General features: G+C 39.3%; 3 protein-coding genes across 4 annotated transcripts; all 3 read right to left on the reverse strand.

Moving 5' to 3' along the window:
• Positions 1 to 5,422: 5,422 nt before the first annotated feature.
• On the reverse strand, positions 5,423 to 14,609 carry plk3 (polo-like kinase 3 (Drosophila)). Its single transcript, XM_040144303.1, has 15 exons — positions 14,242 to 14,609; positions 13,063 to 13,170; positions 12,845 to 12,961; positions 12,380 to 12,509; positions 12,165 to 12,252; positions 11,538 to 11,633; positions 11,098 to 11,296; positions 10,811 to 10,937; positions 10,408 to 10,523; positions 9,101 to 9,221; positions 8,915 to 8,998; positions 8,371 to 8,533; positions 7,974 to 8,103; positions 7,626 to 7,736; positions 5,423 to 7,446 (listed from the first exon to the last, which is right to left on the reverse strand). The coding sequence occupies exons 1-15, from the start codon at positions 14,455 to 14,457 to the stop codon at positions 7,249 to 7,251; spliced, it is 2,004 nt and encodes a 667-aa protein (XP_040000237.1). The 5' UTR covers positions 14,458 to 14,609; the 3' UTR covers positions 5,423 to 7,248.
• Positions 14,610 to 16,170: 1,561 nt separating this feature from the next.
• On the reverse strand, positions 16,171 to 21,269 carry LOC120798469 (calcyclin binding protein). 2 transcript variants are annotated; one of them, XM_040142724.1, is made up of 6 exons: positions 21,130 to 21,269; positions 18,978 to 19,188; positions 18,731 to 18,827; positions 18,500 to 18,599; positions 17,767 to 17,861; positions 16,171 to 17,340 (listed from the first exon to the last, which is right to left on the reverse strand). In XM_040142724.1, the coding sequence occupies exons 1-6, from the start codon at positions 21,145 to 21,147 to the stop codon at positions 17,178 to 17,180; spliced, it is 684 nt and encodes a 227-aa protein (XP_039998658.1). In that variant the 5' UTR covers positions 21,148 to 21,269; the 3' UTR covers positions 16,171 to 17,177. The 2 variants fall into 2 exon arrangements, with proteins under 2 accessions (XP_039998658.1, XP_039998657.1); XM_040142723.1 differs by having other exon boundaries at positions 16,171 to 17,343.
• Positions 21,270 to 21,803: 534 nt separating this feature from the next.
• On the reverse strand, positions 21,804 to 25,027 carry mrps14 (mitochondrial ribosomal protein S14). Its single transcript, XM_040142881.1, has 3 exons — positions 24,886 to 25,027; positions 22,916 to 23,080; positions 21,804 to 22,417 (listed from the first exon to the last, which is right to left on the reverse strand). Exons 1-3 carry the CDS (start codon positions 24,952 to 24,954, stop codon positions 22,235 to 22,237), a joined length of 417 nt encoding a protein of 138 aa, XP_039998815.1. The 5' UTR covers positions 24,955 to 25,027; the 3' UTR covers positions 21,804 to 22,234.
• Between the last annotated feature and the right edge of the window lie 2,354 nt (positions 25,028 to 27,381).

The following is a 27,381-nucleotide window of genomic DNA, read 5'->3' on the forward strand; positions in this document are numbered from 1 at the left end:
TGCAGCCTGTGACAGAGACAGAGCCACTGAGTGTCATCAGCCCCATCCAGACAAGTTCCGACTTGTCAAAGTCACAGCCTCCGTCCCACACGCTGCAGAATCCCTGCAATGACGAAACAACCTCATTTAGATCAACAGATTTGGAAACAAATTTATCTCCCTTCAGTAAAAATTTATGACCCATCCAACTCTATTAATCATTGTTTTGTGAACCGCGGTATTTGCGGGCATGATCATTTGAACAAAATAAGAGGTACAGGAAGAAAGGAGATGACTTTGCCAAAAGGGGCTGAGAAAGCATATTGCTGAAAGGAGTTGGCATATCGCCATTTTGGTACAGTTGAGGAGCTGGTTTGATGCTGAAATTGCTGCACACTGTACTGACTCTGTGTTTTCCAATGTGGATGTGAAACAGTATTTTTCCAGGATATATCCCAAATTCTTATCAAGGACACACAATTCCATATCCCAATTAGAAATGTCTGATTTTTAACCATTTTGATGTATCTTTTATGTGTTGAACACTGCTTTTGCCCTGCACTTCCTAGAAATCACATTCAGAGACACCATACACTGATATGTTCAGATCCTTGTTCTTGATGTTTGTGTTTTTATGATACTGTTTTCTCTGTTGTAGCTTCTGTCCTGGTGGCTACTGCTGCTCATGCTCTCTACTAAGATCATCTATTTATTCCAAACAAAGTGCTGCTTGAAGCATGAAATGCATTGCTTCCTTCGAATCTGTGGATTTTTCCTGGAAAAAGCCAACCAGATGAAATGCATTGCATTTCAGCAAACATAAGAGCTTTAACAAACTGAATACGGGTATATATTATCATACATTCTCGCTTGTTAAAGGATCATTCCAGTTAATTACAAACACTGAACTTATTTTCATATGTCTGGCAATTGGTTCTATCTGTTATGATAATATACTCGCTGACAACATTGCTGAGATCTAGGAGCACAGCAACATTGCAAAATAGTGATATTGGACAAGAAACACAAGCCGCCAGACAATGTTGCATGTTTGAAACAAACCCCAATGTTAGCCAAACTGAACTGAACCGCAAAAAAAACAAATAGTAAAATGATGACCCAAACGGTCCGCTGTAGGCATCCATCAGAGTTTACAGACCCATGTCCTGGTTCAACTCTGACCTACTCTACCTACTATAATTGTGCACACATGCTTTTCCTGTGCAATGAGGGATTACTACAAATATTCTGGGTGCATTCATTTTCAGTATTAGCTCCAAATAAAGTGGTAGACAATAATGTACTGTTAGTTTATTTATAACTTGTGGGAGGGTCTGATCACTCGTGTTTCTCTTCCTGTCCTGAATTTGGTGTAGCGATTTTGCCATGGTCTCAGATCTCAGCAATTCTTGAGGTGAGTATGATGTTACCATAGCCAACAGCTGCAAAAGAAAGACCCAAGTTAATTGGATATATAACACGAACTATCCTTTTAATAACAGCCACACTGAAGTTCTTTGTTTTAGCTTGATTTTGGGCATCTATGGACCACCTACGCAGGACTGCAGCTCAGAAGAACAGCAGTGCACAGTTAAAAGCAGATAAAGAGGCAGGCCTGTGAATATATTCAGAATACAGCAAGCTTCCCTCCTCTATTTGTAACTGCCAGTGTGAGCAGAGAGCATCTGTAACTTGGGAAAAGATAACAGTTTGTTTCTCTCTTCATCGCTCAAACTTCATACCTCTCTCTCTCTCTCTCTCTTTCTTTCTCTCCAATATAAGCGCAAATCAGCACAAAACGCATCTCTTACTGAATCTGCTTGTCTCCCTCTCTGCATATCTTCCATCATCACACCAGCACAACAAAGTTATCAATTGATTATGACATTTTTGGGGCATCTGGTACTCTAATGTTTAAGACTCATACCCAATTCCTGGCTAGGGGACCCTTGTTGCATGTCTTAACCCCCTCTCTTTCCACCCTCGTTTGTTGCACCCTCATCAAGGATACACTGCCTGGTTTTGTTGCTATGATTTATGTAATTATGCTACACCCAAATACTGCGCTAAAATCCCTACATTTCATTATAGAAAGGGATTAAACAATTCATTTCATTTTCAGCATTCAGTCAGTTGAGGCTAAACGTGTACATGCAAGGCAGGTATATGAAAAGTGTGTTATTGATCAGTAGCAAGAATTATATCATACATGATTTTGAGTGCAGAAGGCATACCATAGCAGTGCTATAGAATTCAGAAAGAATTTAACAGCAGAGAGTCCCATTTACACCTCTGAGGTAATAACAGGCTGAGCTGAGTAAAGTGAACATGTCAAGCTACAATTAAAGATGCTGAATCAGCACATTTTGGCCTCAGAGTCACAGCAAAGCAGCATTGTGATCTCTTGCTCCTACCCCAGATTCCAGCCTGAAATCTCTGTCTCTATGGGGTTTCATAGAGCAGGTGCCAAGTGAGTCCTGTCTATCTGGCCGTTTTTTTTGTATACACACCGACACACACACACACACACACACACACACACACACACACACACACACACACACACACACACACACACACACCACAAAACAACCTACTACCAAGGCCGCATTGGCTCTCATTGCCTCTCTGCTTGTGTCCATGGTTGAAAAGAGCAGTGCAGCATCATAACAACAGCTGAGAGGGTGGCAATGAGCCAGGCTGTGTGTGTGTGTGTGTGTGTGTGAGAGAGAGAGATTGTGGGATTTTTGTGCATGCATTTGCCTGATAGTCAGTGTGGTCTGTTGGTTACTCATCTGGTGTAATGCTTGTGGTATATGAGTGAGTTTTGTTTATGCGTCCGTGCTTTTTTTTGGCCAAATTCAAAACATGCATGATTGTATGTGCACAGGTATGAAATCACATATTTGTGTACATATCCATGTACTTGACCTCAATGTGAAATGTTTCCTCCCTTGTTTCCTTCTCACTCCCCCAGAGTAGCAACATGTAGAGAGTAGTATTATAAGGTTTTTAACAGGTTTTTCCATCGCAGCCAGGTCAGCATCAGGTAATGTTACCAAGTGTGGCTGACAGTTTACTAACCCTCTGTCAGCACTTATTTATACTGAACCGGATGTTAGCTGTAATTGTATAATTAACAGCTGGACTCATTGTCTTTTCAAGGTATTCATAGGTATGTAAACTATTAGCAGGAACTAAACGGAAAAAATGTGTCCCTGTCTTGCACAGACAATACAACATGCTTCACAAGTTTTAAACAGTAAAATCATACCCCCCAACTATTTTGTGTGATCTTCTTGTTTGTTGTTTTGTTAAATTTTTTTTTTTTTTTTTGGCTAATCCATTATATGAAAGTCATGATGATGCTCTGACCTTGTGTGGCAGGTTTCTACCTACATTAATGCATAAATATTGTGTTTACTAATTTCCCTGATAGACTTTATACTACATCACCTTAAATTACTATAGTGAGAAAAGTAAGAAAAGATTTTGACATGTTTGGTTCCTTTAATGCTGTTTACTAAATGAAGTTACACTGGGCTGTTCTGACACTGCAATGAGCTATAGTGTAATGTGTCAAACAGAACAGACTATTTAGAGTTCTTAATTTTTCATGTCTGTACCAGGCTTTTATATGGAATACATAAGCTTTGGACTGTAGAAAATACTTAATGAAGTTATTGTTGCCAGTGCATAGATACTCTGGTGAGGAACTTGCTTAGAGGTGTCAGTGATGTTACTGCTCAAGGCTGCAGAGCAATGAGAATAGTCATGTTTAGAGGATCCTTTTTTTTTAAAGAACAGATTGTCTCTTACAGTAGGAAGTAGATCTGGTTTTAGATGTTTTTGAGTCACATGGAACATGATAAAACATGACTACACTGGCTTCCTGTATTTTTTTTCCACATTTATCAGAAGGAAATGGCAAATTCCTTTAGGACTGACCCCACCAAGAAGAGCCCAGGATCTAGACCAACACACACTGGCTACATTATGTAGTATTGTGTCATTTGATGTTTGTTATTCGATGTCTTTAGCACACACGAGATGTAGTTAAGGTGCAGTTGGTTCTGGTGTTGCTAAATTGATACTTTTAACAGAATGTTTTGTACAGCTACAACATTTGGCAATGCACCTTCATCAGGTGAAATGTAATGTATGTGTGTTTTTGCAAACATAACATATTGGGATAGGAATATATTTTCATTCTTTCATTTTTAACTTTGTAGTTTCAAAACCAGAGTATACCTTAATCTGTTGCAAGACTTTCTTGCGGTTAACACTGTTCTGACACTCTAAGGTGTCTTGCCAGTCTTCCCTAACATGTATTAATTGTGGGAAGCTAGCAGGATGCATTGTTTTCTGCCACAGTGATGTGATAAGTCATAGAAATGTTTCTGGCTTTCTCAGGGAAGTTAAACTTACATCCACTCAACAAGCTTCACAAGAGGTGGAGAAATAGATCCTAGTGTCCACAATAAAACCTGAATCAAAGTATATGTGAGTCAACCCCAGACTGAACAGTCACAGCATACCCAACTAAAGTTTACTGGCATTACCAAGGCTGCCCTTGTGAGTTTGCACCATCATTATTTTTACTCTCTTCCTCGGCTTCCTGCAACATTGAACAGATCTTGCAGACTTCCTTACCTTTCAATTAACTACTTGACAAGGCATTAATAAGAGTAGAATTGCAGCGGATACAGTAATCAGGGGACAACATTTATTTTAATTAGTATGATTTCACTCATGAAAACAAGAGTCAGTTCATGCATAATTTCTAAATATACAAGAATATCGTCTGCATAGACAGCAATTTTATTCAGAGTGCCATTCCATAACATCCTTGTAAAGCCTCAAAGCCAGTGAAAACAGCTGAAACACACTCACAAAAATTAATGGAGTGAGAGGACAGTTCTTTCCAGGACCTCTGGCAAAAGGAAAAGCCATTAGGCTGGCATTTTTTTACAAACTGCCTTGATTTTTGATCCACAAAACAAAATTGACCATATATGCGGGATATGCATTAATGTTTGAAAGATAATACTGTTATAATTACATATTGTCCATCTGACCCACCCAAACTTTTACCTGGAGAAAGAAAAAAAATGGATTTCAGTATATGTGAAGCTTAGGTTGGTTTCCAAAGAAATACAATAAAGCACCAAGTATTATATGCAACCGTGGTAAAGTGATACAATATGTATTATGGCAAATACTATATCTGTTGTAGCAAACAGTGACCATGAGGCATTAACTGCTAGTGACAGTATTATGGGCATGACAAGTCATGCAAAGGTACGCTTATGATCCACTCATCCTGCCATCACTGTCTATCGAGTGAATGCCAGATACCATTTCAAATTTACTTTGTCTACTTTAAAATTAAGACAAATGAACATGAAACATGCTTCAGCCTGTAACAATGAGTGCAAATCAATTTCATTTTCAATAAACTTTATTTTTGTCCCATTTTCCCCCAATTACATTACATACAAAAAAAGTGATCAAAATTCCTTGTGTCAAGACTGTAACATTTACACAACAATAAATAAAAAAACATGTATAAATAAAAAATAAATAAACACGACATTATGTGCCAAAAAATAAAGAATTTTCTGAATTGGCAGATGGCTTTCACAATGTTGGGTTTTTTGAAAACACGTACGTAATACTTTCAGGTCACAGTTTTTAGGATACAACTCTGCGTCAAGAAAGCAATGTAAACCGATAAGGATTACAGTACAGTACAACGGAGTACAATGTTTTCTTTTTTCATAGTAGATATTACTGGGATATATACTTATGATACCAGTTGTTCTAAAAGCTTATACCAGGTAGTGAGAGTGTAGTGCTAGTGGACTTACTTTTAAACTTGACTCAAAGTACAAAAGTAAATCCCACCTGTAAAACCCATCTCGAATCTTGTTTGTATCCAGCTTGACATTCACAAAGGGTTGTTATTGCACTAAACAGACATCCCTCAGAAAGGCACTTTTACCCCCCCCCCCACACCCTCCCAACCCGCATATTCCAACAGTTTTGTTTACCAGCACGTTTATAGCACACACATTCACCTATTGTACGTGAATTTAAAACTTAATCATTTTAAAAAACCAACAAAGAAAATGCCTTTTGGTATCTAGTTAAAAACAAATAAAATATAACAAGTGGTAGTAAAAGGTTTCGCTTTCCAGATGAATATACAAAGGAAAAAAAAAAAAAAAAAAAAAAGTGCAAAGTTGTGTTGCTCCCATAGCCCCTTTAATATGCTGTGTACCACATCAGTGAAATTTGTCTCCAATAACTACCTAACAAAAAGACAAAAGTGAGGTTGGACCAGAAGAAGCAATGACTCTCTAAACTTTAGCATCACCATCTTCAAATAAGGCCAGAAATGTTATTTGTGCATGTAAGGTCAAGATCGTAGTGTGATCCTATAGCTGGCTCATATAATCTGTTTAAAAAGGAGGGGAAAAAAATGATTGTGTGCACCATAGTCCAAAGAGGCCAGAAACCAACCAAGGTTACGAGGGTCTCTCTCCCCAGTCAAACCACACTTCTTCCCAAAGCATCTCTGCTGTAAGATCACAGGTCCAGTGCAAGTCAACGGTGTAAAATGACCTTGTTGCTAAAATACTTTTGGAAAATGGAGCCTGAAAGCATTCCAGCTGCAAGATTATCCTTGTTCCGTTGCAAGCAAATAGGACAATTTTAGTGTTTAGAAACCTTTGAGAAACCATGCCTGGCTTATCGGCTATCAAGGGAAGCTGAAAGCTGCAGGGTTGTGTGGTGGCTTTAAAAGATCCAGCCAAGAAGCAGTGGTTTTGAGTGAGTGAGGGAAGTTAATTGGGAGTTTGGGTGTTCATTTAGGTATCTGCCTGTGAGGAATCCATCATTTCAGGCCAAGTAGGAGTCTCTTATTTCAGGTATCAGTACCTTCCAGGTGATACCTTTGAGGCATAAGCTGGAGAGGCACAAACCCTTTGGGCAGATGCTGCATTGGGCAACTTCCTGACTACTTGATGTTCTTCAAGGTCAATCAATTTGATATTCAGCAGCCTACGCACCAGTCAAGTCAAAAATATTGCCCAGAGGAGTTGAGCAGCCTTCCATCCTTCAACTGAACAGTTCTCAGCCCCTCTTAGCACTGCCTTGAGAAATTATATCAACCAGTCAGGCTGCCTAAGAATAAGGTGTCAACCAGTCAGGTTGCCGCTAAGGCATCTGCCGCTAAGGCAGCCTGGGAGCCAGAGAGCTGTGCTCTCAGGCATCAGCATGGTGTTGGAGCAGCTGCACCACATATCGGAGTCGATGTCGTAGCTCAGGGGTGCAGCCCATCTCATTCAGCATGCTGAGGAGGTAAGTATATGAGACGCGTTCCCGGCTGATGTAGGTGAGTAAGTAGGAGTCATCCGATGACTTGCACAGGATGATCTTGGTGTGGTCTGTGTAGAAGTTAACCTGGAAGGATTGACAACGGAGCACGAATGTAAGAAGAGGGGGGCCATAATGCAATACAACCATTACCAAAAAGGGTTAGTGCATAGGACTAACTTTTTTGTCACATGTAACTTTGTGTACAGTGTCATCATGTTTTATAAATTTATCTAGGACTCTATAGAGTTTGAGTATTTTCGAACCTGTAGAGTGCCATTGTTGAAGAGCATGACAAGAGCGTGGTCAGTCTTCACCCACTGAAGCAGCAGAGGAGGAGCACCTGAAACCTGTTCCTCACAATGCAGATCTCCACCCTGAAAAAGGACAGAAAACATTCAGTTTAGATCTTGATTTCAGGTTAAATTCTTATGTAACTGCACTTAGACAACTTTGAAAATCTACTACAGGAATTTAGTTATGAAGGTTTTTTCTTCACAGGAACTTTTAAACAATTATTTTCAAATTATGACACACACATGATCATCATTTAGTATTTGATTAAACAAACTAATGACTACAGCCAAAAAATTAACATTCACATTTTTTCATACCTCCATGAGGTTCTGTTCCATGTAGTTGGCCATCAGCTCTACAATTTGTTTCTGGCTACGAAGCTGCTCAGGTAGCGAGTTGGCAGGGAAACTGAAGTGTTTGTTGTTGGTCAAGCAGTAGTGGACTGTCCTGTTGAAAGGGGGGGGGGGGGGGCGACATTTAAAAAATGTAATTGTTTGATGAAGACAAATTTTGAAATTAAAAAGACATATTCCCTCAAAATTCCAATTAATTATGATCAAAAACCTATGATCAGGGAGTGAGTACTTTGGCTATGTAGAAATTGTAAGCATAGTTCGAAGACAATTTACTTGGCCAAGTCTAGTCCTTTATATAATAGTCAAGTCCTATGAACAATGTAGATGATTACATGATGCCCACTCTTAAGGCACTTACTTGCGTTGGTCACAAAGACTGAGATGTGTTCCCTCGTTGAAGAGCACACCGATACTTTGGTTCGACAGCTGGTAGCCAAAACCATATTTGTTTGAGTAGTCGACCCATTTAGTCACCCACAGGAAGGACTGTGGTCTGGACAAACAGGGTGGATTTCTGGTGGCTGGAGAGAGATGAACACGTTAGGGACTGTGGAACAATTTCATAGCATAACAATAATAATAACAATAATAACAATAATAATCCTGCGTAAATGGAGGATTTATAGCAATGGCTTAGGCAAGGAAAAGATCTGGCAGATTAAACTTGAATGATTCTGCATCATTCATTCCACAGAAAGTAAGAAATGGTTCCTGTTACAAGACTATAGTGAAGCAGTATGTGTGTGCTGTTTTGGTGCTCTTTAGCCAAAATTTCATAAGGCAAGATTGTAAAATGGTACTCAGCACACATCAGAACTAACTTGCCAAAGATTATTATTAAGCAGTAGGCCAAAAGTACTCTTGTAGTCTTTCATGCCTCACTCTGCTTAGTGCTCTCTTACCTGCAGGCATGGTGGTCAGGCAGCTGTTGAGAACTTTCATGGCCGATTCAGCAACAGCTGCAGGGGTCAGCACATCCTCGCATGCTGGAGAGAAAACAAGCAAAACATGGATTACAAAAGAATAAAAGATAAGGCAATTTAAAAAACACAAACACACACACACAAAAAAGAAGTACTGAAACCTACGTTCACTGCTGCTGGCCATGGTGCCCTTGAAGGAGCGAGAGATTGACTTCCTGGATTCCTCCTCAGCAGGAGTCTGTTCCAGAGGCACAGAGCTGACCAGCTGATTGGTGGGAGAAGGCACCTGAGCAGCAACAAGATACACAATTCAACGCACATTCATGGACATGAGAAACAACAAAAGTGATAGTAAAAGTAACCACAGAATTAACAATGAACTTATTTCATTCTTAGGATATTACTGCCATTGTACCGCAATTTCCTTCTGTACGCTCGCAGGCATGCTGCAACTTTGATGTGATATGTAGTTTCTAGTGTCATATTGCCACAAATCTGTTTTTAAATTATCTGCCAGTAATCTGTTTCTTAGCATGACATGTTTTTCTGCAGAGCATACAATATGCACAAAAAAGTAAACAAGGTACTTTTGAGTACTACAACGAATAGCAGATAGACCACCCTGATTAGGGACTGGCCTAACTGAGCCTCCTGCTGTTGCAGCATTTCGTCTCAGTTCCAGTTGTGAATCAGAATATTTTAAAATGAATACATCGAGAAAAAAAGAAAGTTGTAGTGGAGAAAAAGCAGGAGGATAGATTTAACCAAGTATACAGTAGCCTGATACTACAAAAACTGGCCTGTATAAGTGTACGTGAACAGTGTCTTACTGAACAGTAACTGCTACAACCACCATAATAAACTGTGCTACATTTGTCCTTTTACTTTCACTTGTCTGTTGACAAGCTGAAGGACTTTTGGGACGATACAACATTTCATAGTGCAATCTCAGCGAAACAAAGCTTAACATCAAAAACCTTCCATAATCATTTTAAAAAAAAGATGAATCTTTTGAAATATCTTTAGTTAAAAATTGTATCCATTGTTCAAATGATATGATTGCCCCATATTCAGTCTGTCCAAGATGGTCTTCAAAGCTCGTATTTGCAATGCTATTCTGAGGAGAACACTCCAGCTCTCCTTCATAATTAAAAGAGACATTTGCTCACCCCGTTTCCATCGCAGTTTAATTTATAAGATGTTTTTACCATTTACATGAACATGCTGGCAAGGTTTTAAGCTTACTTCAAAACACTTGATGCAAAGCAATTATCAGTCATAAAATTGATGATGTCTGTCATGAAAATATGTACATCATTTTTCTCTCTGCAGATTTAAGACCAGTTGAAAACTGCTCTTGGACTTTATTACTTCATTAGTAGCTGGAATTACCCTATTTAAAAAAAAAAAAAAAAAAACAAGACCACAATTTTTTTTCCTTGCAGAAGTAAAAAGAGTAGAAAAAGATGTACCTCACTGGTTCCCACTGTCTTGTAGCTGATCTGGCGGTTGATTGAACATTTAACGATGCCAGACACCAGCTTGGAAATGTCTTTGTCATCTTTTTCCTCGCATGGAATCTTCTCCACTGCAACAACAAGATTTGTACATTGTAGGCACAATAAATACGTTTAAGAATGGGAGTGTTCAAATACCTACAGTAGTTCTTAAAAATGCTTTAAGGAAAACCAAAACTGAATAAAACTGTTTGTTTCATTTAAAAAATGTTTTAAAATGATAGTTCTCATGTAAGAAAACCATATTAACAAGATAAGAGGGGCTCTATAATTACATTTACAAATGGACAAGTTATTGCACAATGAATGGCCTAGCCTTCAACTGTGTTGGTGACTTGATGGCTGCACTGCTGTTTACCTTTTGCTTTCTTCTTGCCAAAGAAGCTCTTGGCCATTTTAGTGAAGAATTTCTTGGCAGGGCTGGGGGGGTGGAGCTCTGGCACCATCAGACAGCTGCTGGGGGGAAGCTTATCAGGAGTGAAACCCTAGGAGGAGGAAAGAGGCAGAGCGCATGCAGACAAAAAAGGTGAGGGAGATGCAAGAGGGAAGTAGAAGGCAACGATACCTCAAGTACTGATGTGAGATTACCCCCAAACAAGCATTAGCATTTGATTATTGTTTCATTAAACTGACAGTATGACATACTTTGTTGAAGAATTCGTGGTTGAGAATTTGATCCAGTGTGAGTCTGTCGCTGGGATTTTTCTGCAGGATGCCCGAGATGAGTTTCTGCGCCGCAGGGGAGAGCGTGGATGGCAGGTTGTACCGAACTTCCTTTATACATTTGTATGTCTCCTTCAGGTCAAGAGTCTCGAAAGGAGGGTTGCCACACATCAGCGTATACCTGATTAGGCAAAACCAAGGCAACTGTCAAATCGAGAGAAAATATAATAATCCCCACTTAACATGATCTTACTGGTCGAGTGCAATTTCCTCATTTCCACACTGAAAGATTGGATAAAGATATAACCAAAGCATGTAGCTCCAAAAGGAGACACATTTTATTTTACATGACTGGAGAGAGCAACCAACTCTGGGTTAAAATTAGCAAAAGAGAAAACAAAAACAAAAACAAAAACACTCACATGACACATCCGAGAGACCAAACATCAGACTCTGTGCCGTGGCCCTGTCTGTTGAGCACCTCAGGGGCCAAGTAGTTGGGAGTCCCACAAATTGTTCTGAAAAAAGTATAGGATAGATTTAATCCCTCAAACTATTCTGTTCACTTTCTGTTTTGTAAATTTATCATGTAGACAAGGAAGTAGTGGTTGAAATTTTTTTTTTCTGTCACAGTCAGTCATTCTTCTGTTATTCCACAGGAAGGTGTCACACAGGTATTGAAAGTCTGATCTATGCGCTACATTCAACTGCTACTTGGAAACCGGTTTAGTTAGGTACTTACTGAGGAGGGGGAAGTGGTGGGAGGAAGAATGTGCTTAATAACTGATGTAATGGTTTTAGGTCTATGTGCATTATGCAAGCCTAGAAAATGGCTATTAATGCTACAATGCTCAAGATATGGATACCCCTCAAGAAGTAATGTGTATGGCTTTAACTTCAAAAATCTAATAAGAAATTGGTATTTAATAGAGTTAAGAGAGAAATTTTTCCAAGAGCCATTTATAATAATTTTCAAATACTTTTTTCTTCAATCTGAGGGTTTGTGGTCAACACCTATAGATAAAAATAAAAACATGAAAAATTCTAACTTTTTCCGCTGTTCGACTGTCTCCAGCTTGGCAGCAAGGCCAAAGTCTCCCAGCCGTAGTTCCATGTTCTCATTGACAAAGAAGTTGCCTAAAAGAGACAAAAACATTTGTCCAGTCAGCATTCCACAGATAACATGTGCCTGCCCAAAGTCACAGCAGATTCCTGGGATGCTTGTCTGTGCGTACGCCATGGTTTCAGCATTACGATCACATACCTAGTTTGAGATCTCTGTGCAGGATGCCTCTGCTGTGGAGGTATTTGAGGCCAGATATGATCTGTCTGAGGTAATATCGCACCTCTGGCTCTGTGAGTGTTTGTCTGGCCTTCCAAATGTGTGCTAGGGACTGCAGAGACAAAGCAATGAGTGAACTGTCAACCCCGCATCCATCAGTGGGACTGTACAACACTGCTGCACCCACATAACACACACACACACACACACACACACACACACAGCCGCAGTGGCATAGAAATGAGGTAGGTGCCTGGGACTCTACATCAATAGTTATTTGACCGCTAGATGTAATGATACTGGGTAATAAATAAATAAATAAATGAATAAATGACTACACTTTTGATTCTGTTGCACCACCGTAGAGCGACACTAGGCGAGCTGCATAGGTGCAAGCAAAACACATGCAAGCTGTGCCGACTGTTCTGGAGAATTCTGAAGTCTCACCTTCCGACTGCAGAGCTCGAGGAATATGTAGATGTTTTCTTGGTCTTCAAAATGATGAGAGAATTTCACCACATGCTTGTGTGACAAGGTCCTGTGCAGCTCGATCTCATTGGTAATCTGTCAAAAATTTTGAGAGCACGTGTCAAACCCTTGACGTCAGTTTATGCAATGTGCTCCCTGCGATACACACCGATAATCAAGTGGGTATGATCATATACCTTGTCCCTCTGGTGTGGTTTTGACACCCTGCTCTGTGGAATCACCTTCACGGCATACATTTTGTTGTTGGAGAGGTCTGTCATCTCGTAGCACCGGGCAAAGCCACCCTTTGGGGAGACAAACACTGATCAGTTAAAGCAGCAGGTTGAAAACCTGCAATGGCCATAAATAATCTGCCTCAATGGCAAGTCTTTGATCCGAGGACCAATGTCTATATCTATTCAAAATAAATCAGCAATGGTTTAGCCAATTCTAATGTGGAGGCCAGGAGTCATTTAAGCAGGTGAGGACATATGCACTCCAGGATTAGACATTTTTTTTTAATTGTTAAAAAAAAAAAAAAAAAAAAAGTGGTAAATCGTTCAGATGAATCATTTTATGATCAACGTAACCAGCATCTTTTGTGGCCTTGGATGCTCTGACTTGCTTCTAAAACCGACAGTCACTCCCCAAATATCATGTTCGCTCATTCATTTTTTCCACGATGCAATCGGGAGTTTTATAGATTTGGGGGCCATGAGGGACGAGGCAGACCAGGCTGCTGCATTCATTGACCGTGAAATTGACGGAGACGTTTCCAGCTCTGCGGCAGGCAGCAGAGAAAGGAAAAAAAAAAAAAAAAAAAAAAAGACGACTTGGCTGCCCGCCCGACGCAGCGTATCGATGACGAGCAACACGTTGATACGGTCGCTCCACTCATACACTGCACATACTGTGTCAAAAATCGTGACGGCGGCGACATTGTGACGATTTTCTCTCTCTTTTTTCTTTTCTTTTTTGGTTTAACACTCGTCTGGGATGCCGTTTAAAGGCGAGGAGTCTCGCGAATGACAACTTCGGGTCTCCTAAGGTGTTGCCGGTCATGCGTGCGCTCAGGAGCCGGGCACACCTTGAGCTTCATTCATTCAGCAGTGACGCGCACAGCCGGGGGAAGATTGGTCACATCCGCCACGAGGTCATTCCCCATTCCCGCATAACTAACACACCTGGAAATAAAGCCGATGATGGATTTCAAAAAAACAAATCACCGACAGCTTCCGCATCTACCTGAAACAGCCATTTGTTAAATACGGATTCTTGATCCATCTGTCGCCTCAGATAAAATGCCTCAAAAAAAAAAAAAAAAGCTTCCGGTTGTGAAGCGAGACATTCACATGTAGGCAAAAATAAAATCTTACCTTTCCTAACAGCTTCCCTTTACTGTAGGATCTCCCCGTCTTGGAGTCTGTCACCACCTGGGCCAGCTCGGGCTTGGTTTGTTCGGGTTTATTCCTGCTGGTTTTCACTGGGGCAGAGGACTGTTGGGGTCCACGCTCCGGAACAGGCTTAAATAAATCCGCATTCATGGTGTGGCACGAAATACGCTGCGCCGCGGTGAAACAGCCGGTATCCATTTGACACAGTGGTAGAACTGATCAGTTCGTATGTATGTATATATATATATCTATTTGTAGATATATATGTGTGTGTGTGTGTGTATATCCCTTTCGCTTATTCGCTTCAGTAGTTGGTCTGGAGCGTAACGATGCGCCTGCCGCTGCCAACCGTCTCCATCTGGCGTGTCTGAGCTCGGCTCCCTCCGCTTATATATGCGAGCGGCGACGTCACCCGGGCCGGGGGCGGGGGGAAGGTGGTGCGCCGGTGGAGAAAGTCCAGACGATTTGCTCAGACAGAATCTCAATCAAAGCACGGTCGGGAATGTGAGAAAAAAAAAAAAAATATATATGAATGAAACAGCTCACGAGAAAAAGAATCGCTCTCCCTCGCGCCGATGCGGCCCAGGGCTCAGTGCTGCTGCCAGGCCAGCGGCACGATGCGGGGGGGTCATCTTCAATCTACGGACCCAACGTTCATTGAATGGGGCGAAGGTGAAAACTGTGACGAGGATTGTCCTTATTCTAACATTCCCATTTTACTTAATCTCCTGAGATAAACCCGGGCTTTTAACTTTTGCTCCTTCATTATTTAAGGGGATTGTGTTGAGAAATGCAAGTGTGCCGGTGAATATTTTAGCCGGCCTAAATGTTTCTTTCCTTTATTATTATCATTCCCAGTTGGTCCCACGCACTGTCCGTGACACCAAAGAGCGCATTTCTCATAGAAATACCCAGACTCCTACCAAGACACATATTGCGCGTTACATGGATCCTGATGCCTTTCAGGTCCGGCACATCCACCCGCGCTTCTCTGGTTGATAACAGTGTAAACATTCTGTATGTTGAAATTAAATTCCAGCTGAAAAGTGACCCCAGCGAGCAGACCCGATCTAGGAACCGCACAACATAGTCCCGAGCAGTCATGCAACCAAACTAACATGGAAATATTACAAGGGCTCATAGAAAACGACTCCTATCTATATGTCCAAAACAATTACATGATTGAATAATTATTTAGGACCCACTGATCATAAAAATATTGCAGTGGGTCTCTAAGTTATTTAGCAAAACTGCCAAAATCTTCAGAAGCCCTACGAAATAAAAGCTCACGTTTCTACCATTAAAAAAAACTTTGGTTGGACTCCTGTGTGTGTGTGTGTGTGTGTGTGTGTGTGTGTGTGTAATCCCCAGAGAATCGTATTTGAACTTGTGATCGCAGCTGCCACCTGGTGGACACAAATTGGAAAGCCAATACCCCCCAGGACTTCCATGTATAGACTCTATATTCAACTGTGTTGTGACTGTTCATAAAATCAAGAGAGGCCATTAACCATTACAAGTTGTGCTGCATCTAACACAGTCACCTAGGTGACCTGTAACAGTAACCATTTTTCCTCAAATAGTATCTGGATTACTGCTAAACTTCCTATGTACTTTAATGTTTAGGCAAATCTTATCGTGCAATGTTTTGTTTTGTTTTTTTAAATTGGGATTTTGGGAGTTTTAGCAATGAGTAAAGATTAAGTTTATCCAGACACAGTCTTATAATAAAAAAATTTTAAAAAAATGAACTTTTTGATGGGCAGGCAGGCCTCAGTGAAGGCATATCTAAAATTATAACTACACAAGATTCAACACTTCAAGACACAGTGAAAAGGTGTGTGGTGTGAGCTACTAAACAGAATAAAATCTATTCTGACCTCAAAAGCAGAGGACAAACAGAGGAAAAAAGAGGACTCAGTTCAAGGTTTATTGGTTTGAACTGCTTGAACAATACATGTAAGATGATGACAAAAGCCAGAAAAAAAGATCTGATTAAAATGTAAATTTTTACATATTCACAAATACTGGAGGGAAAATCACGATGTGAACAGTTGAACGATAAGTAGGAAACTGTCCATCACAATAAAAATGCAACAGTTCACATTAAGGAATTAAAAAGTATGTGTTTTAGAGCGTTACACTATGTAACAGGAATGAGTAAAATACATTAAATTTCAAACCTACCCATGCAGTAATGTGAATGATTACACTGGACTGATGCATGGAAGTACTGTCTTTGCAGCTATCATCTGATCTATTTATGGAATGACCCAAAAAACAAAAAAAAAACATCAAAGGCTGATATGTAGACTAAAAACGGTCTGATGAGCCCTCTGGTTGTCTTCATTGAAGGAGTATGTGCGTGACTTTGGCAAATGTATGCTTGAAAACATCTTAAATATCAGTTCCGTTTGGCTACACTGAATTCTGCCCAGAACTGACTTTACAGAACATTTTTCAATTACCTTGGTCCAATACAAACCTTGTACTACTGACAGACATTTATCTTGAAAATAACAAAAAACAAAACAAACTCCTGCATTGTGGTCCTTTAACTCTTTAAAACAAAGTTTACCAAAGCAAACTGTGATTTCTTGCTCTGTCTAGGTTGACATCTGGTTAACAGCACCCTTGTGTTTGTATAGGACTTTTCCATATAATTTATTGACAGGTTTATGCATTATGACAGCAGCCTGGTTTTTAAAGCAGGGTCAAAATGAGGTCATCCAGGGCTTAGCACATTATTCCTGCCACCTTATTTATGAGTTGTATACCTAAATTTTTGATTTTGTAGAAATATAATTCATATATTGAGACTTCAGTTTTAACCCTTTACATTTTAATATTCAAGTCATCTCCACTGCAGCCCTGGAAGATCTCACTTGGTCTTGCCGTAGAAAAGCAGTGAGCCCAGTTTAGAAGTCCATCATGTCATCTCCTCGTATTTTCTTCTCTTGGGACTCTGTCCAGGCTTTGTTGATGGTTCTCTTCATCTCGTCATCTCCCTCCGAGTAGATCTTCTTCAGCATGCTCATTAGGCCCTCGCTGGGGTCTGCGTTCTCGTCAAGACTGGGTTTACTACTGAGAGGCAATAGGGCAATACAGTAAGAATCTGTGCATGTTTTTCTGAATTTTTTGGATTCTAATTCTCATTTTGTGTGCGCACCCAAGCTACGAGTATTCATAGCTTAATACACAGCAACACCTGGCACATACTGTAGATCTGGTACTGCATTTCAATGTGCTTCACAACGAGTGCCGTTTTGAGTGACTGACCAGATGTAGATGTGAAAATTAGCAGTCTGAACCTTTTAGAAAACTATGGTTCAGTTCATCTTTCCTGGAACTACTCCTGCCAATGTGTCATTAGCTGCTGATGATGCATTTGGACTTTTGTTTTTATAAAATTATTCATTTGCGCACGCAGTGGCCGTAACCTCAATTAAAATTCCAGATTAATGCAATTTCCAAGAACTAAAATTTTTCAATAGTTTTTGAACTTACTCTTTCTCCTTAGACTGCTTTTCCACCTTTGTTAGGCACTCCCACTTCTTTGTTGTCTGCTTCTTGCACATGACCAGGACCATGTCTGTTTTTATCTGTTGCGGGGAGAAAAGGTTGTTACGGGCCTTTCAGAAAGACAAAGATAACCAAATACTTTCTTGAGGAATTGGTAGATCAAAGCCAAGGGTAAAATGCAAAGTGAACACTGAGACTACATTCAACAGCTGGCAAGAAAAGTGACATCAAGATGGCCATCTTGATTTGCTCTGGCCAATACCTTAGATGTTAGACCTGGAGAAGTCAATACAGTATATTAGAGTCTACTTTCTGCCCTCTAGTGGCTAAACAATTCTACGTGAGCCACATCAGAGCACAACATGTTTTGTAGATTTCAAACCGAGTTGAAGCAATAACAAAAGCATGTTTGTGTGCATGACAATATGGCAAAAATCTTTAAAAACAAAACAGCTTGAATATGTAAAAAGGTGTGATGGGGCAACCAAGAGTCTGAAATTAATTTAAGATGTTTTGTTGTGAAAGAGTAAAACCTTTTGGAAAATGTTATTATTTAAAATGCCATAATTACTTAATTAATTAATTAGAATCATTTAATGCTGCTTATTTTTGTCTTACCAGCAGATTCATCAGCAAATTCAAGACTCACTTCCTTAGTTTGTCTATGCCAAAAAAAATACAAATTATCCCTTTAAACACATGCATCTGCTTTAGTCACCTTTTTGTAGCTGTCCTTTTCATCGATTGGATATAACAGATTGAGAACTGTCATCTGATGGTTTTTACCATCCAGATCCTTTACCAGAACAGAAAATGACCTGCAACAGAGTGAATGAGCAAATACAACTGTATGGTTAGCAAAACATGATGAATAATAAAGACTGTGTGTGTGTGTGTGTGTGTGTGTGTGTGTGTATATATATATATATGTCGCTGGTTATCATCTTACCTTTCTGTAAAGGTGACCTCCACATTTTCCGATGGAATTTTGTGCACATCCTTCAGTGTAAGATAAATTTTGATAAATTTCTCTGACTGGTCCCAAGCTGCATAGAAGATGCCATAGTGTGAACAACTCAAATCCTTTTTTGTTTTTAGCTCTTACACAAACTCAGACAGACACAGACACAGACACAGCTTCACTGTTGCACTCTCTCACAAATGACTGATAGTCTTAGTGAACAATGGCACCATACCATAGTTGGTGATCTTGACTGTGTACGCTGCTTTAGAAGCTGCAGATGGATCAGCTTGTCTTCTGGCCTGTTGCTCCTTTTGTTGTTGTTTGACTGCAAGCTCCTTCTCCACCTTCTTCTGCTCCTGTTTTAGCAGTTCCTGCACTCTTTTCCTCTCTGACTTTTCCAAGAGGGACCCCAGCTCCAGCAAGTCTGCCTCCAACTGATTGATCTGCATTGGGGAAAGCATCGGACCACTGAGAAATGCACATCCTCGAATCAAACAGTTTATAAGCAGTTTGACACCTTATTTAGATAAGGTGTCAAACCCCAAACAGGGCACTTTACTTCAGTAAACATTCCAGAGCTGAACCGCTCCATAAGTTGATCAACAGAAAATTAATTTTAATAATTAGTCAATTACATCATATCGCAGGTTAAAAATACTTGCCTAATATTTGCCTTACAAAGATTGCACAAAGCGTTGCTTTAATTTCGCTTTGATAAAGAAAACCTTCATTGAAGTTTTGAAGAAAAATGGTTTGAAAATATCTTGTCAAATTCAAAATTAAGGATGTATGCATATTAAAAAAAAAAGGGTCCTGAATCATGTTACATTTCATTTATCTAGCTCCAACCATCTTTAGTTTAACAGTTGAGAGCTGGTAGTCCTCCTCTGGCCACTGAGGTTGTTTGATTAGAAAATATTCCGGAGGAAAACCGATTATGGGATTTCGGTGGAATGGAAAGCGATTCCCATTTTCCTTTGTACTGTACAAATGATGATGATTATAATGATGATGATTATCCATTAATTTTTCATGAAATGGTTCAAAGACCGATTCAACCATTAAACTGAAATATCCTGCTGTACAGATGATCAAAAACTGGAGTGGTAACAGAATTTTGATGTGTTTACGTTTGCTAACAGTCTCGAAAGCTTGGAAAAACTAGGAAAGATGGATTATTCAATTAGTATTTATCCTGATTTCCCCAGTACTATATATATTTTTATTGGTGATTTTTTAAAATTCTGTTATAGACAATGATGATCTGAAGATCTGATTGTTAAAGATGGATAAGTTGCTTCACCATTTTTGAAAACGTGTAAACAATACTGCGTGTACTCCTGGCTCAATATAAATTCACCATGTCTTCTAAGCCAATGTGGGCTGGGCATAGTTACATGCATGTCAATAATAAAAATTGCATTAATTCATTCACTTCATTGTATCTAGAATACAAGGGTATGATTTGTTACTGGTCAGAACAAAACATCAATAATATGACCCTATAGCGTCCGGAGAGCATTTTAATCGTTTAGACACTGTACTGTCTTAAATAATCATTTAGAAAATTGTTTATATGAATTACATTTTATAATTTCCCAGTGTCTTAACTAATGCAAAACAGCCTGCAACTGTAAATATAAAATTGCACACTCAAGCGTTTATCACACCAACATTACTATCCCACTATGGAAGAATGTCTGGCACCATTCACAATAGCACCTATCAGGGTAAATCATAGTTATTTACAGTGATATTTCTAGTTTTGAACACTGAAATAAGATTACTGCCTCTCTGGAGTTGCTATGCTTGAAACAAGTCGGTTATCCTTTTACTACACGTGAGGGAGGCTAAGGAAGTTGGTAGTCAGAAGATGCCACAGACTGGCCCCACATGCTTAGTTACCTGATACAATCTTAGATCTAATTGTACACCCTTTAAGTCAAAAAGTATCTTGAATCTCTCCATTTTCATCTCGACGACATAATGACAAATAACTACCTTTGACGTTAGGTATCATTAGCTATGTTAGTATTACATTTCTAGAATGTTCTGGTAAACCCCACTCAAAGCTAGCTTAATGCTAGCTAGCTAGCTACTGATAGACACCGCCAAAAATGACTAGGAACTGTTTCATCTTTGGCAAATCTGCGTTCAAATTTAGTTTAAAAAATGTACAAGCTTCCCGAAACTACAGATAAAAAATAACAGACATCAATTTGCTGGTTAGTAGTGGCTTGCTAACTAGCTAACTTACCTCACCTTAGCTAACGTAGCATTGCTCCAAGTGAAATCATGTAAAATCAGCCATCTCAGCTTATACCATACAAACCCTGATGTTGCTCTCTTGGTGCATACAAAGCTAAATAAAACATGCTGGTTACCTGTTCGGTTAGATCCATTTAGGCTTTGATTTGGTCAGTTATGTTAGCTTGGCTCTCCACCACTCTGAGTATGCTGCGCGTTCCTCTGCTTCTTCTTTTCAGTATTGGTGATCGTAAAGCCAGTCTGTAAGTGCACTACCGCCATCTGCCGGACCGATGTGTTGACATACATACAATATAAGAATGAAACTACCTCACTAAGTCTTCTTTTAAGTAGTTATTACATGACTTTATTTTCTACTATGCCTTTCAGATTTAACACTTTAACATAATTTGGACGGATGCAGAGTTTTTTGCCATTCACCAAACACTTCTATTTATTCTTTTTACACTATGTATATAGAGTATGATCGAATATAATGAATGTACATATTGTTAAAATTGATATAATAACACAGTATATTTGAAAGTCAATGAAAAGAATTATTAAACTTCCTTGTCTTTACCCTAGCTAGCATTAAATATTGCACTATTACAAGACAAACAGCTTTCTGTTTAGGTGATGCCTAGGCAGTCAGCACACAGTGAGGGTAACTAACTAATTTCCTTGCTGAGGAAATGAAAACCACATTTTTCTCCACCATATTTATACAAATACCACTATAAAACATTGCTAATCTCTGCATCAATTTCTACATTCTACAATAAACTAAGACAGTCATGAAGAAGGTTAGTAATGTGCAACAATATTTATTCATCCATTTCTTAGTATAGTAAGTAACATGGACATTTGCACCTCTGAAAATGCACTTGATCATTTTCTCTTTAAATGTTAGTTTTTGTTCTTCATATTTAAAAGAGCCATAAGGAAACAAGGAAAAACAATCTACAGAAAGGACATATTCATGTTCTCTTCAGCATATACAAAATACTGAAAACTTGCTGCAGTAACCTCAGTGGATTCACTTTAAAAATGAACACCTTCCAGGCTTTTGTGGGTGGTGGTGGAACTGTTACTAAAGTCAATACCTCTAAAGACTCCAGACACTAACAGGCCCGAAACAAATCAGTATTGAATGCTGATGTCCTGCTCTTCTGATCATAACCAATGAAACAGCCTGTTTTTCACGATCCAATCCGTCTGTAGGGTCCAATGGATCCTGAGTCACCACCTCGCTCTCAGAATCCCAGACATCTGGTTGTGATCAGCGAGATGACGGAAGACAATCCGGCTCAGTCGCCACCTCCGCTTCACTCCCCGCGGTCGGGAGGTCATCACACACCTGTTGCGTATTCTCACAGGGCAGCTGTCTCTGGGCAGTGCTGCAATTTCTGTATCTGCCACCTCCTGCAAAGATTTTAGAAATAAAATCAGTCTTCTTTTGTATTTTAAATAATGTGTAATAACTTTAGAATTTGACTTTCATTTATTATCTCCCATAATAACCACAAAAGACACACAGTTGTGACAATTAACAAAATTCAGCTATTTTGAGATGTGCACAAAGATGCAGGCTGCATTTTTTTTTCAACTAACGATATCAAAATTGAGTGGGATTTCATCCCACATTAGCAATGGGATATACCAAAAGTCATCAATAGGACAGCATGCTTATTAAATTATCTATTATGCACAGATGTTTCAAATGTAAGAAAGCACAAATGTGGTTTATAACATAATGAAGAACAACAATATAGCAACCTGAAGGTCCCATTTAAATCGACTGATAAAGTCGATACACTACAACATGATCAGAACATACTTACTCAGGTATATTGCTCACATCATATATAACTTGTTTGGTGTGTCACTCATACAAGTAGAGATAAAAATAATGCAGTCTACCTGAAGCTCCTTGGGTAGTATGGTGTTCTTCCTCAGTGCATTGATCCGTAGCCTCTCGTCAGCATAGTCAAAGGCCATCTGCCTTCTCTTGACGTCCCTTAGCATCCTCCAGTCAACATAGTAACCCCTCACCTGCTCCACGGCTCCCCAGCAGCTCCTCAGGGCCTGCACACAATGTTCCAGCAGTTGTTACTGATGGGAAGCTAATATTGTGTTCCTGTGCACCACACACGCAGTGAATAGTTAAAAGTGAATGTCCAACAAGATCTGAGCCTAATGTTACAGGCTGTTCTTGAAGCCTTTTGCAGGTGGTAGACTGAAAACAACACAAGGGCATAGATTTACCCAGCGGTAATATGAGCACAGGTCTACCAACTTACAGAAACATCCCCAACAACATTGTTTGCTTGTGTTTACAAATCTAATAATTTTGGTTCACCCGCACTACTATGTGCTATGGACAAAAACAGAAGCAGCATGCTCTTTGGGACAACATCTCCTCAGCCCTCATCTGCATTGTAGCCTCAGTTAATATTACATGTAGCTATCAAATATGTATACCCAACATTGATGGCAACAAAATTAAAAATTGAGAAGAATCTGTCATTTGTCAAGAGTTTACTGAGAGAAATTAAAGGAGAAAATATGTCTTTTAATTAGACAAATAAACTTGATTTTATTGGCATTAGTTCATGGAAGTAAGGGGAGACAGTTACGTCAAGTAAGAGAACCATAGAGCTCATTCAGCAGGCTATACAGTACATCTATGTTATCAAACTAAAATGGCCATTGGATGACAATGTTTCTTTTTATTAAACACTCCTTTGTGCTGTAGTAGTATTGTCCAAATTGAGATCAGGGGGAGGGAGTAACTGATTGTTGGTAGTGCAAATTTTCACCTTCTTATATAGTGCACTGTACTTCTTCAAGATAAACTTAAAAAAAAAAAAAAAAGGAAATAAAGGGTTTTTTCTATAATTGAACCGTACCATAGTCTCCGTTTTACCTGTCTCCTTGACATATTCCACCCATGACTTGTGTCCCTACCCACTACTACAAGGATGCCCTTAGATGTTTTCCCCTGAGTGACCACTCAGTGACCACTTCACTAAGTTCACCTGTACAATCTACTAAAATCCAGTACAACTGTTCTGCCATAAAGTCTACTTTCATAATGTCTATAATGTTCAGCTATTCTTTGACGCTGTCAGTCAAGTTAGAGTTAGTTAGTGTATTTATGTTTGTTGACTTTTTTTCTTTCTTTTCTACTCTGCTGCGCGCATGTCTGGAAATAGGGAGGGCGAAAAATTAGGAACACCTCTCGAAAGAATGTAGTCCAGTCCAACACCACTAACTATGACCTCACACACATGTAGTTGAAATTTCTTCGCAAACGCAGAATGTATTGCGAAGTTGCTGCATTAAATTGCAACAGATTGTACAGGTGATAGTAAAATGATAATGAAGTGGACAGTGGGTGTATGTCCCTATGTTAACTTTTCAATAGGAGTCTCTGAGACACATTCGTTGACTTAAGACAGTAACAGTTTCTAAAGGACTTGATGACATCTGCTTCAGTCGTTCAGTTGACTTGAAAAAACGGACTGAGACAGATGTGAAGAAAGCTGGAGGTAAGGAGGCGTTAAAGTCACCGTTAGCATTACAAGTGGTTAAAATTCTTATATAAGCTGCCACAGACACAACCCGTGAGAAAGGTTTAACCCGGTCAGACTGTTCCACTGTTTTTAGTTATAAACAAACATATCTTTATTTGGCAGCAATATAAACTGATATATACAGTATATCAGATGTATTACTGAACATTAGCTGCGAAGCTAATGCCAGAAAGCTACTTAAACCACCAAAACTGTCAGCGCTGATTTCTCTTTACTTCTGTAGCAGGTATGCGATGCAGTATTAATAAAAACACCGTGAACCACAAAATACCACACTACAACGAGTTACGTTACCTGCTTTGGGGCGCAGACAGTGAAATAAAGGGCATTTAACCCTGAACATGCTATCCTCTGGGCTGCCATGTTGGATTTGCTTTGTTGTGCAAAACCGTCAAGGGAGGGCGGCGAAACGCTGACAACATCGCCACCTGTTGATCCGGAGTGTGAAATGATAACCGAGGCAACGGAACCAAACCTGCAAATTGTGTGGACCAGTCCAATCTAGGGTTATTTTCATTATCGATTAATCTGTTCAAAATTTTTTTCTCGATTCATAGCGCCCAAGACGATGTCTCCATTTGTCTTGTTTTGTAAGAGCATTTCTTCATTTAACAAAATGACTCAAAACGTTTAATCGATTACCAAAATAGTTTATGATTAATTTCCTGTCGATCGACTAAATGATTAATTGACTAATCCCTGCAGCTCTATTCCCTCCCATCTCTGCCAAATCAAAGTTGCAATCGGGTTATTAGAATAAAAAAAAACCAAACAAACAAAAAGAATACACATGCCACACAGAGAATATTCTGACAAATGATTCAAGCTTCGATTCAAAGACAAGAATAAAGTTGTATTTAACTTCTGCCAGCATTTTGTGACCAGTGTAAGTCACTACAATGTTGCTATTGTGTTGGAGAATGTTGTTCTGTTTTTCCTATTTTGTCCATAGTGTAAATGAATATCACGTTACGTAACTATAAACCTCAAGAAACATCTGAGGAACATTTGAGGACACATAATGGTACATTTTTATTACATTTAAATAAATTCTGATCTGGCAATATTTAGGTACAGAAAACTCTCTTTGAAAGTAGCTGGTTTTTCTTTGGCCAATCGTGGTGGTGTTTGTCTGCTTTGTTAGAGTTTGAACTTTCAGGTATTTGATAATCGAGAAGGTTGATATTACATTTTAAGAGATTATGCTGCAAGACTAAGCACCTAACACCATGGGCGAACTGACTGTCTGACCATTACAAGTTTATTCAGAGACATTTGAGTGCTGGAGTAGATTTGGATTTGAACAACAATGATGGCATACGTGAATGCTTGCTCAGCTCCAGCGTTACCAAGCTTTAATTTGACTAATGAAGGAGTCAGTCCATGGCTGGGGCTTTGATTTATAAACCTTTGTGGTGCTACTTAAAAACCAACAGGAGGCAGCCTTGTTACATGATTAGAAGCTCATGCTCACTCTCTTACAATCCTTGAAGGAGCGATTCCCTCCTCATACTGAATCTAAACCTTATGTCTGACTGAAATCCTTTTCTTAAATCTTTTGAAACCCAGACCCATTTTTCTCCCCCGCCACCCCCATCAGTAAAACTTGTATGTTTGAGGTCAGTACATGTATATAAAATGGTGCACTGTGGTCTTCTTTCAACATATAGTTCAGCAGGACACTGTTCTAAACGTTTTTATAGAATGAGATTTAACAATAGCAGCAGATTCCATTAAAGTTTTCTTAAACAATCCCCATTATTTTGGAGCCTTGAGCGGGCGCTTTCCTGGATAAATGTTAACACATGACAAACTGCGGGCAGCGTTACCCCTATAAAGAGCAACATTATGCAGCAGGCTGGAATATCTGTACAGGCCTCTGAGCGTTGAATTAAATGATAAATGGCAGTAGACTAAGTGCATCAACGTCAGGTTTATTTGTAAACCTGACACTGAATATGAATGGATGACAGTGAAGACAATTAATCTGTCTTCATACAAACCACCACAAATCTTTTCCGATCACTGTAATTATAAAATTACATGGTTGTCAACAAGGAAAAAAATGTTTTTTCTTCAGTTTTTGAGATTTGGACAAAATGGCGTTATCATTTGACAGCAGCAGTATATTGTTTTTAAACTGCTTTTTGGCCCTCATGTGGTTTTGGCTCATGGTTCAAACCCCAAACATGGTTGTTCCAAAATCACCAAGAAGGAAAAATAATTCCCTCTGTACTTTTTTTACCTCCATATCATGCATGTGTCAGAGGCTGGAGAGGATCTGATAGGTGACCTTCTAGATTTCCACATTTTAAAATTTATGATAAATGCCAAATGTCAGCGTGTGACAGCAAAAATGAAGCTTTGTGTCAGTTGCAAAAAAGCCTTTCTGCTGGAGAGGTTCAAATATTCTTCTGTTGGACCTTAAACAACTTGATTGTAGTAAATAAAAAGTCTCTTCCTGATTACAGTAGTTGTTGTTGAGCAAACTCATTTAAAATAATCACGCTTGTCGACAATATTAGACAAAATATTAAATCAGTGAGAACATGGGGTGTAAGCAACTGCCATAAGCGAGTGCGCCCTTTGTCACGAATGCTTCCTTCAGTAAGGTGTCTATCCCCAGTTACTCAATATGAACAGCTCTGCAGCCTCACCGTTTGACAGCATAAAAAACAGGCACATGAGGCTAACTGTGGCTCATTAAGAAATCCAACGACGTTGGCAGTTAGAAACATTTGAGCTGTTGTGTATAGCCCGGAGTGCTTTGTGTTAAGGGAGCAACGGTGA

The sequence above is a fragment of the Xiphias gladius genome, chromosome 14 (genome assembly GCF_016859285.1).
Source record: "Xiphias gladius isolate SHS-SW01 ecotype Sanya breed wild chromosome 14, ASM1685928v1, whole genome shotgun sequence".
Taxonomy (NCBI): Eukaryota; Metazoa; Chordata; class Actinopteri; order Istiophoriformes; family Xiphiidae; genus Xiphias; species Xiphias gladius.

What these genes read in the sequence shown, in the direction of transcription:
- plk3 (XM_040144303.1), bottom strand. Translation starts at nt 14,457, where the DNA reads ATGGATACCGGCTGTTTCACCGCGGCGCAGCGTATTTCGTGCCACACC. An exon ending in AACCACACCAGAGGGACAAG is followed by an intron (nt 12,962 to 13,062) that starts GTATATGATCAT and finishes AATTTTTGACAG; the next exon opens with ATTACCAATGAGATCGAGCT. An exon ending in ACCACGAATTCTTCAACAAA is followed by an intron (nt 10,938 to 11,097) that starts GTATGTCATACT and finishes TCCTCCTCCTAG; the next exon opens with GGTTTCACTCCTGATAAGCT.
- LOC120798469 (XM_040142723.1), bottom strand. An exon ending in GAGGTCACCTTTACAGAAAG is followed by an intron (nt 18,600 to 18,730) that starts GTAAGATGATAA and finishes ACTCTGTTGCAG; the next exon opens with GTCATTTTCTGTTCTGGTAA. An exon ending in AAGCAGTCTAAGGAGAAAGA is followed by an intron (nt 17,344 to 17,766) that starts GTAAGTTCAAAA and finishes ATTGCCTCTCAG; the next exon opens with TAGTAAACCCAGTCTTGACG.
- mrps14 (XM_040142881.1), bottom strand. Translation starts at nt 24,954, where the DNA reads ATGGCAGCCCAGAGGATAGCATGTTCAGGGTTAAATGCCCTTTATTTC. An exon ending in CTGTCTGCGCCCCAAAGCAG is followed by an intron (nt 23,081 to 24,885) that starts GTAACGTAACTC and finishes CATTGTGTGCAG; the next exon opens with GCCCTGAGGAGCTGCTGGGG. An exon ending in TACTACCCAAGGAGCTTCAG is followed by an intron (nt 22,418 to 22,915) that starts GTAGACTGCATT and finishes AAATCTTTGCAG; the next exon opens with GAGGTGGCAGATACAGAAAT.